We start from the raw sequence: 10642 nt of genomic DNA on the forward strand, positions 1-10642 counted from the left end.
CCCCGCCCCGCCCCGGCCCAGGCCCCAGAAACCCCCTTCTGTGGGAGGGAGGGAGGAAGGGGGAGCCCTGAAACTGCCTAAGAACGCTGCAGCCCCTGGGCCCTTGCAGGGCCGGCCTGGCCGGGGTGGGAGAACCCGGATGCTGCCTCAGCGCATCCGGTAGTCGGTGGAACAGGACAGCTCGCACAGCTGGCCTTTGAAGTCCAGATCAATGGTGAAGTCCAGGTCGCGCTGTGGGGAGAGTGCGGGCGTGAGGGGGAACCTGGGACAGGGCAGGCCAAGACAGAGGGCAGCGGGGGTGCGGTAGGGAGGGGTGGCCACCCCAGCCCACCTGAGGTGCCGTGGGCCCCCCGGCTGTCTACACACCCTCCCCAGAGACCCCACACTGCCGGTCCCACTCCCAGCATCTGTCTTGAACCCCACCTGACTCCCCGTGAGAAGCTCCATGTGACATCCTCAAACCACCTAGAACCCAGCCACGCCCCCCGCCTTGGGTGGGGTGGCAGAGCTCAGCTGCTGACTCTTGCATCATGATTTCCCCCATCAAAACCAGCCCCATCAGCAGGTTATTTTCTCCTTCTTTTACAAGAAGCAAACTTCCTCCTCTCAAAAAGCTCTGTGGTCCCACCCCACCGTCCCCACTTCCTCTCCTCCAAGGCTTCCTGGACGCCAACCCTCTTGTGCCCGTCACCCCCAGCACGCTGGAAAAACTGGGGCAAAGTCACCAATGACCTCAATGACTTCTGCCCTCAGTCCTCACTGCACTTCACCCCTGGCTCCCAGCTTCCTCCTCCCTCTCTGGGTCTCTCAGTTTCTAGTTTGGGTTTTCTCCACCTCTGCACTACTGACATCTAGGGCTGGACCACTCCTCGCTGTGGGGGGATTCTTATCTTGTGCGCTGCAGATAGAGCAGCTCCCCCGCCTCTACCCACTAGATGCCAGCAGTACCCCTTCTTCAGTTGACACCCAAAATGCCTCCAGACAATGACATGGGTGGGTGAGGCAAAATCATCCCTGGCTGAGAATAGCTGCTTAAACCGGTTCTCATATCCCTGACTTAGAAAGCGGGCACACCCACACTGGCCCCACAGAAGCTCCTGACTTTGCCCTAGACCTGCTTCCCCACCGTGTCTCAGGCTGATGGCAGCTCCGTCCTGCCAGGTACTCAGGAGAAAAAAGCAGGGCAAGAGACGGCCCTCCTTTCCTTCCCTCACCCCCATACTTGGGCGAGGATATCCTGTCAGCTCTCCCGCTGGCCCCGCCCCCACCTGCTCAAATACCTGCCGGCCCCTTTCCCAGCTGGACACAGAATTCACTTCCCGCTGGCATTTACCACGTGACTGTCCTGTGTCTAGAACATGAGTGCCAGGAGGGCAGGGGTTCAGCCTGATCACCGCTGGGGCCCCAGGGCCCCCTGGTTTCTAGTAGGTACTCAATAAAACTGTGGTCCATAGACAGACCTGGGGGGCCCCCAGACAGATGAGGTCAGAGCACAGTGTAGCCAGGTTGGCTGGCAGGCTTGGGGCTGAGGGGTGCTGGGGCCCCAAAACGCCTGAGTCTACCCCCCCCAGAGCCTCACGTTGTTCTTGGCATTGGGCCGCATGCCAATGGTGCCAAAGATCTCCTCGCCCGTCTTCACCGTCAGGTAGTCCTCCATGTAGAACACCGTCTGCTTCCAGTGCGTGTATGGGGACTCAGGGCCTGGCGGGGGAGGCGGGTCAGCCGGGCTCACCCGCCTCCTAACCTTCCCAGCCCACACCTTCCCCTCTGCCCAGACACCCCAGCGGCCAGTGACTACCAACTAAGCGGTGACTGTGGCCCCTTCACCCTTGTCAAGCCTGGGAGGGGCTGTTTCACGGGTGGGGAAGCGGAGGCACCGCACGCTCAGGTTGGCTGGCAGAGCCGGCGTCAGAACCCGGGTCCTCGGTGTCCCCGTGGCTCCCTCTGGCCACGCCTGTCACATGCCCCACGGCCCCTGGGCCCCCGCTGCCCCAGGGCCCCGCCTCACTGGTGGAGAAACCGGTCCTCTTGTGGCAGCGGGTGAACTCAATGTTGAAGTAGGCCACCAGCGCATGCACGTAGTCGTTCCGCTTCACTTGCAGGCAGAAGGGGGAGGTGAAGGTCAGGTCTTCCACCTTGACAGTGTAGATGTCCACCTCCTGCGGGATAAGCCTCGTGAGCCCCACTCCCCGACCTCCGGCCCAGCGGGGAAAGCTGGGGGTGCCCCGCTGGATGCCCTGTTCCCTGCTCTCCCAACTCCAGCCCGAATCCAACAGTTCGACCTCCTACAACAACTACTGGTCCTTAGAGAACCGCCCGTTTTCCCCTCTCCACTGCCTGTACCCTGCCCCTGGCCACCATCCCCGCCTCCGATGCGGCAGCATCTTAACAAGGTTCCGTGGCTCCCGCCCTCTCCCCCCACATCCCTTACTCCACGTTATCAGCCAGTGTGACAGTTTAAAAACAGATCATGTCACATCCCTGCTTAAAATCCTTTGACTGCTCCCCGGTGCACTCAAAGCAAAACCGTGACTCCTGACTCAGGCCATGGAGGCTCGCCCAATCAGGGCGTCTGCCCTGCCATCTCCCTCTACAAACTCCCTCCTCCACCCAGGTTTGCCCGCCATGAGCATCCCAGCAAGATTTGATACTGTGGGTCGGGAGGGAGACCTCAAAAAAGGATGGCTGCTGGTAGTCTTTATCAGGGACCCATGTGTGTATAAACTCACTCGTGGTGCTGGGCTTTCTGCATTTGGTGGCCCTGCCTGGGGTCTTAGCTGCCTGCCTTGGGCGGACGTGCCCTCCGGGAGGTGTGCCTTGGGGTCAGGGCCAGCCTATGTCACTGCCTTGTTCTGGAACCCAAGGGCCATGCCTGGCTCACAAAGCTCTTTAACTGAAGTGGCTTCTCCAGGCGTCTAGCACCACCTCCAGCAGATCCATCGGGCTCCCAAGACCTCGGGCAAGCAAGCACTCTGTGCACTGAGGTCCCACGCACCGGCCCTTCTTGGGCTGACCCTGCGGGACACCCAGCCACCCCACCCCCTCACCTTTATCAGGCAAGCGTTGGTGACCAGCTGCTTGGGGTCCACCACATCCACCAGGGGCTCCTTGATGGCCACATCTTTGATGCAAGACATGTCAAAGCCGTACACGTTCTCCCACCCTGGGGAGGAGGGGAGGGGTGAGCCCGTGGGGGCACCCGGCCCCAAGCTGCCCCACCCCTTGGGCTCCTCAGGCCCCGAGCTCACAGTGGATCTTATAGTCTTTGTACTGCCGGTCCTCGATGGCCGTCACATACAGCGTGGCTCGGTCCGGGAAGATGAGGCCGTCGGGTGCCTGCACAGTGCAAAGGAGCAGGGCAAGGGCATGAAGGATGCGGGGCCTCGGCAACGCTGCCCCATTTTGTCTCCTTGCCCGTTTTGTCTCTTTATCCACCACCTCTGCCCCCGCCCTGGTCTGGGCTACCAACATTTCCCACGTGGACTCCTGAAGCGGCCCCCTCCCCGGTCCCCAGCCTCAGCCCTCGGCTTGCTCCCCGGATGGCTGCCTGATGGCTCCCAGGAGCATCTAAGTCAGACCCTGTCCTTCAGAGGTCCTGAGGAATCCTCAGAAGCACACCCCCGCCCCCACTCCCCGGAGGAGTAAAGCAAAGTCTCTCAGGGGTCACACAAGATCTGCACAGGCCCCTCCACCCCTCGCCTCACCCCCTGGCCCCCCCGGCCCCCGCCCTGGCTTCCCACCCCTCGCCCCCCAGTGCTCCTCCAGATCCTCATTCCACTACAACTTCGCCGCTGCTCAACACACAGCAGGTGCACTCCTGCCCGAGAACCTATGCACTGGCTGAAATCCTCTGCCCAGTGTGCCTTTCCACTCAGATCCCACACAGCTCCTTCCCATCCTCTGTTCAGGTCTCAGTCACCTCCCGTGGGAGGCCTGCTCTGACTTGAGCACCTGGGACCACAGCCCCCCAGTCCCTCCCTATCCCTATGCCCTGCTATTGTTCTCTTCCCGGCACTAACTCTCCTGACACTGTACCATCTCCCTGTCCCTGTCTAGCTTCCAGTACTGGCTCCCCTGTCTTGGCTGTGGGCCTCCTAACATCTGTGTAGATGTATTCAATCCCCTGTATTCACTGCTACTGTGGGAAATACCTAGCATGGCTTTCCTTTTCTGCCTAGACCCTGACATATGCTCAACAACACAGCCGAAGGACCCTGGCCTGCATCAGCTGCTCCCACCCCACTGGGGGACTCACCAGCCACTTGTCTCGGGCATAGAGCACGGTGTTGAGCATCGACTCGTAGAAGAGGCAGTAGCCCATCCACTCGCTGATGATGATGTCCACCTTCTCCACCGGAAGCTCCACCTCCTCCACCTTCCCCTTGATGATGGTCACCACTGTGGGGCAGACAAGGGCACATGCCACCAGCCCAGAGGAGGCCCATCTGCTCACCTCCCTTGGGGGGGATGGGGGATGGTCCAGGGCCTGGGGACCCCACTGGGACAGCCCTTGTCGTCTCAAGGAAGGGCTGGGGGTTGTATTGGGGCATCTACAAAGAACTCCGCGAGCTGAAGCCACACCCTGTTAACTTAGTTTTAAAATTCATTCATCATGGGGTATTTTTGAGATAGGAGCAAAAACTTTACGTGGATTAGGTATTAGGTGACATTAAGATTTTGCCACTAACAGTCAGGCCTAGGGCCCGGTGCGGAGAGCCCTTCGTCCTGGGACACGAGGCGCAGTCAGAAAGGTGGCTGACCCCTCGCCCGTCACGCACTGCACATTCGTGGGGAAGCTGCTAAACCATTCGTAGACGACCTGCTTCTGGGTCAGGGTTTCATACTCAGCAGAGCAGCTCCCTCGCTGCAATCTATTAAAAGTCAGGCCTTGATGCGAGGGTTTTGTTTTGTTTTGTTTTTCAAAAAAAGAAAAATTAAAAAAAAAAAAGATTTTCCCGCTAACAGTCATGGTCTTTTTTTTTTTTTTTTTTGGCTGCACTCTGCAGCTTGTGAGATCTTAGTTCCCCGACCAGGGATCGAACCCCGGCCCCGGCAGTGAAAGCGCCAAGTCCTAACCACTGGACCGCCAGGTCATGTTTTGTGTGTGTGCGTGTTTGTTTTAATTTATTTATGTTATTTTTGGCTATGTTGGGTCTTCATTGCTGCGCATGGGGTTTCTCTAGTTGAGGTGAGGGGGCTACTCTTCGTTGCGGTGTGTGGGCTTCTCGTTGTGGTGGCTTCCCCTGTTGCGGAGAACAGGCTCCAGGCTCAAGGGCTCTAGAGTGCAGGCTCAGTAGTTGTGGCACACGGGCTTAGTTGCTCCGCGGCATGTGGGATCTTCCTGGACCAGGGCTCGAACCCATGTCCCCTGCATTGGCAGGCGGATTCTCAACCACTGTACCACCAGGGAAGCCCAGGTCATGCTTTTAAAATGGCCTTATCTATTAGAGACACACGCAGCAGTACTTATACAGTCGGAATTTGCTTCAAAAGGAGATATTTAAAGCTGAGTAATGGGTACTTGCGGATGCATTATATTAGTCTCTTTTAATAAAATCCCTTCAGCTTCTAGAATGCCAAGAGCCCTCACATCTGAAAAACCCACCATCTTCCCATGTTCTCTGCCCCTCAAACCTTGCAGGTGGGAAGGACAATTTGGCAGTGTCTGCCCAACTTCCATTTTTGACCCACACGATCCTACTTTTATGAACTGACCTCACAGATACACTAGTTTGTATATGAGATGACAATGACGTTACACGTAGGGGGATGGAAACCTAGGAAGCTTAAATGCTCATCACCAGGGGCTTGGTTAAGAAAGCTGGTGTATGTGTAGACAGATGATGTCAGCCATCAAAAAGCAAGATCCTCTCAACATCGTGAGAAGTGTTAAACCACATGATAAGCAGGTGAAAAAAACAAAAGGCAGAAGACTTGTATTAATATGTATGAAATGCTATCTGTGTCAAAAACCAGCACATGAACGTAGAAACACACACACATGTATATTTGCTCATAGGTACAGACTTCTCCGGAAGGGACCACTGGCTGCACTCAGAGAAGGGCGGCTGAGAGGCAGGTAGGAGACTTCTTACTACAGGCCCTCATATGCCAACCACGTGACTCTAACACTCACTGAAAAAACGAAAGACTGCTTCTTGCCCCGCTCCCCCTCCCCCCTTTTCTAAAGACTGAGGCACTGAGCTTGCGACTTCTGCACTCAGATTCTAAGATGACTTGTCAGGTGGTGGGTTCTGAGAAGGCTGGATTCTTGGGCTGTCGGCAGCCCAGAGTCCACAGAGGAGGAACGCCTGAATTTGAGTTCAGTGGCCCCCATCCCCTTGCCGAGGACCCCGGGGAAGCTGGGATCACCCGCTCCCTCCCCACCAACCCGTTCTCTTCCTGGGCTCACCGTGGTCTAACTTGTTGGCTTTGACGATCTTCACCGCATAATCAGAGATACTGGAACACTCGATCTGGGGGCCCAGGAAGAAGGGAGGGTGAGAGCCACCCCCAGTACCACCCTCAGTCCCCATCCCCCTCCACCCAATCCCTGAGCCCCAAAGGGCCCCCTGTCCGTCCCCAGGCCCAGGCCCGCCTGCTGCCTAGGACACTCACCCCGATGACCTTGCGGGCCCCGGCCTTGGCAGCGAACATGCAGAGGATCCCTGTGCCCGAGCCCACGTCCAGCACCACCTTGTCTTTGAAAAGGTGCCGGTTGTGAAACATGGAGTTTCGGTACGTGAGGGTGCGGACCTCATCTTTCAGCATTTCCTGAAGGGGGTGGGTACAAAGATATCATGAGGGGGCCTGCATCCCCAACTGTAAAACAGGGTGCCCTGGCCTCCAACACACTGACCATTTCGAGAGCTAGAGCTCAGACCTCTAACTTGCTTTAGTCCCATTGGAACAAGTCATTTCCCTTCCATACGCCTCAGTTTCCCTATTTGTAAAATCGGACTGGGTGGACTAAACTCCCATATCAGCCACCTTAGGTTCTACCATTGCCACCTAAGCCCCTGTGAGCCTTGGCTTTAAAAAGTCCTCAGTAAGTTAATGCCACTGAACCGCATACTTGCAAATGGTTAATTTTGTTATGTATATTTTATAACAATTAAAAAAAGAAAAATCTTCACAATTCCATCCCAGCTGCTTTCTGGGACCTCGGCCTCCATCGCGTGCAAAAGGATCGAGAAGCCTTCAGCACACTGGGCACGAGCAGCTGGGGGACAATTCCGCCGCCTGTCACAAGAGGGCGGCAGAGACCGGCAGGCCCTGAACTCTGCCTAAAGTCTCAGGCACACATGCGCGCTCCCACCCCAGCCTCCCAAGAGGGGCCCAGCAGAGAGCCAGGCTAACCTCTGTCTCCAAGGCAACGGCTGGGAGAGGCGACCCTGGAGCGTGAGCCTCGCATGCGCAGAGGGGAGGCCCACTGCCAGGGAAGGCAGTGCGCATGCGTTGGAAATTAAGTTCCAGCCCTCCCAAACATTAACCCCCCTGAAGATGCAGCAGCCTTATGAGCTGTCTGTCCATACTCACCTCGTGGATGCCAAAGTGAGCATAGGAGTCAAAGTAGTAATCTTTGGACGTCATGTCCTCAGCGTTGGGCTTCTCGCTGCTTTCTGCCTGGGCACAGGAGACCTGGGAGGGGGCGGATGGGAACAGGGGTCAAACCTGGGGGCTCCCCACAGACTCTTAAGCCTCCAGGTCCCTACTTCTCCCTGGAGTATAGAACCACCCTCCCAAACCGTACCATGGCAACCCTAAAGGCCCCGCCTGCCATCTTGCCTCTCCCAGGAACCCCCAAACCTAACACCCCATTTTCCTCTTCCAGGACCCCCCCAGAGCACCATCCAGGAGAGCACCCCTGATACCTCAGCCACGCCTACCATCTCTCCAGTCTCTCTGCCCCCGTCTCTAGCTCAGCCCACAGCTGGGGAGGGGAGGTGAGGGGAAGGCAGAACGGGGACAGACATAGGGAAGGACAAAGGGGGGGCTGGAAATGGAGTTAAGGAAGTAGCCACAGTGTTGGGGGAGGCCAGATAGGGGCCACAAACCTGGAGGGAGTTTGTACTAAGTGTTTCTGGGGCACAGGGTAAACTGATTTGAAGCAGGAGGGATCATAGTTAAGACCACTAGAAAGGGCCTGATGTGTGACAAGATATGTATATGTGGGGAAGGGTCTCACAAAAGGATATTTACTTCTTCAAGAGGCGGCTGGAGGCTCATCCCATTAGCCAAGGTGGCTACAAAATTCTAGGAGAGAGTAACAGGGAGAAAGGATTAGCTACTGGGAGTGACTAGGGGAGGGCCAGGCCAAGGGACCCGGGCTCTTGGGGGACAAGGAGGTATTTCCTATAATTTTGCTTTTTTTTGAGGAGAGTGGACAAATAAAGAGGCAAGGCTGTTTTTAAAAGGGTATGGGGCAGGTGGGGGGGGAGTAGAAGGGGAAGGGGGGTTCTATCCCAGCTGTGGCTGGAGAGATGGTGGCCTGCACCCACACTGCCCCTCTTTGGCCAGGCACCTGATGACACACCTCCCCCATCCAGGCCAGAGGAACTGGCACCCACTGGGCACACAGGCACTGCCAGCTGTCACTCCCCCTCATCACCTAATCCCCCCAGATTAGGTGACACTTCCTGACACAAACCCCCATCCTGGGGTGCCATGAGTAGCTGGGGGAGGGTGGTTGGCAGGGTGTACCCACTGGGCACCTGCCACCTCCGCAAACCAGTCTCTCGTCTGAGAGGATTCCAGAAAGGAGGTGTGGCACACAGACGCCCCCACCAGAGCTGGCACCCCGGCCGCTAGCTCCTGCCTTGGACTCAGGGAGTCCCAAACAAAACCAGTGAGAGCCAACCTCCTCGATTATCACCCGCTGCCCAGGAGGGTAGAATACCAGGGAGGAGGCCAGACTCTGGACCCTCAAGCCCACCTACCCTCCATTCAAACAACCATCCCAGGCCCTGAAACCCCCCAGGTGTGGGGCAAAGTCCTGGGGCAACCTCTGGGGAAGATATTTCCTCCACCCACACAGGCCCTGGTCCAGGAGACAGCCGAGGGGGATAGGAGTCATTGGAGTGACCCCTAGGGGCTGCCCCCCAAGGTATGCATCTTGGGAGCCGACCTCCCATTCCAGAGACTGCTTACAAGGTAAGGGGTGAGAGTAGGGAGACTCCATCAGATTACAGCTTTTCCTGATGTAACCACCCTCTAGGCTCCAAGAAGCGTGAAATCACAGACATGACCCCCTGGACTCCAAGCCCCACCTCTATCCTCCCAAGCCGGTGAATGACGTGGATTAAGAAGGGCTGCTGGTGAGAGGATTTTCCCACCGGGGCGCATTTCTCAACACCGCCGATACCTCCGCCAAACAAGCCCCCAGAGCGCTTGAAACACAGCACCGGAACCAGCCCCATAGGGCTGCACGAGAATCAAACCTCACGGGACACCATTTCAGGCAACCAGGCTCAGGACCCTCAAACAGGGCCTCAGGAAAGGGGAGGTCAACTCCCACCCTCACAAATGCCCCAGAGAGAGAACGGGCTCCAGAAGGGGGTAAAGTTCGCTGCGTCCATTCCCTCACATCCCCTTCCCAGTACAGATTCTCCCTCCCCTAGCCCGGGAGGGCTTCGACGGGAGGTGGGCTTTGGGACACGCCCCATGAAAAAGATGTCCCTCCCACACACCCAGAAATGGCCACAAGGGGGTGCACAGGGCCTAAGCCGGAAGGATCTCCTTCAGCTAGATGCCCCCCCGCCACCAACCAAAGGGAGGTCACAGGGGCATGCCCCATCCCCCTAGCTCCCAAAGAGGGGAGAATCCAGGGACAGGAAACAGGGGGTGGGAGGGGGGCCCGGAGGGAACCAATCCTTCGTCTTCCTACAATCTCAACGCAAGAGTGCAGGAAACCTGGACGGATGCCTGAACAGATGCCCTGGTCCGGGAAGGGATTTGTTGAGAGTCGAGATACACTGCCCCTCCCAAGAGACTCTTTACTTCGCGGAGGTCCCCAAGTAAGTCCCATCCCGAGGTGCCTGTCACGATCCCCGGGGAGGGGGTCAGGGGGCCTCAGAAGGAGGGTCAGAGCCTCCTCTCCGCCCCCCCGGGGCGCCCCTCCCCCGGCCGGGGGCGGGGCCTTTGTCCCGCACGTGGAACCCGCCGGGCCAGCGGGCACTGCACACCACCTCCCCACCCACCGCGCCGCGGCCACGTGGGGGCCAGGCCGGAAGCGCCCCCAGCCCTCCTCCACGTGGAAGGGGGCAGGAGACCCTCGGAGCGGCGTGCTGCCTCAGGCCCCCGAAAGCTAGGGAACCCGCACTTCAAACGGTATCTCCATATCCGGAGAATGCGACGCCCCCTCCGTACGGCTGGGGGCTTTCAGCCCCAATCCGGCGACTTAGAGCCCCTTCCCCAAGACGGAGGCATAAAATACCGACCTCCAAACCGCCCCCTGCCCCCTGCCCCTGACGGCGCTCCAGGCGCTCACCTCCATGATGCAGTTCGCGGCCTCGGCTGCCGCCATCTTCACCCGCGCCTATTCCTCCTCCGGCCGCCGAGACCCCCCCCTTCTCCGCACTCCCCCGGGACCGCCTTATACCGGAGGGTCCAAGGCCCGCCCACCGCGACCCCGCCTGGAGAT

At 58.1% G+C, this 10642-nt stretch overlaps 1 protein-coding gene across 2 annotated transcripts; it reads right to left on the minus strand.

Annotated features, from left to right (window-relative positions):
* Positions 1–8: 8 nt before the first annotated feature.
* PRMT1 (protein arginine methyltransferase 1) lies at positions 9–10619 on the minus strand. 2 transcript variants are annotated; one of them, XM_030849981.3, is made up of 11 exons: positions 10490–10584; positions 8203–8256; positions 7540–7641; positions 6619–6774; positions 6413–6476; positions 4256–4398; positions 3249–3336; positions 3048–3163; positions 2009–2159; positions 1580–1701; positions 9–231 (listed from the first exon to the last, which is right to left on the minus strand). In XM_030849981.3, the coding sequence occupies exons 1-11, from the start codon at positions 10523–10525 to the stop codon at positions 148–150; spliced, it is 1116 nt and encodes a 371-aa protein (XP_030705841.1). In that variant the 5' UTR covers positions 10526–10584; the 3' UTR covers positions 9–147. The 2 variants fall into 2 exon arrangements, with proteins under 2 accessions (XP_030705841.1, XP_030705842.1); XM_030849982.3 differs by lacking the exon at positions 8203–8256 and having other exon boundaries at positions 10490–10619.
* Between the last annotated feature and the right edge of the window lie 23 nt (positions 10620–10642).

The sequence above is a fragment of the Globicephala melas genome, chromosome 19 (genome assembly GCF_963455315.2).
Source record: "Globicephala melas chromosome 19, mGloMel1.2, whole genome shotgun sequence".
Taxonomy (NCBI): domain Eukaryota; kingdom Metazoa; phylum Chordata; class Mammalia; order Artiodactyla; family Delphinidae; genus Globicephala; species Globicephala melas.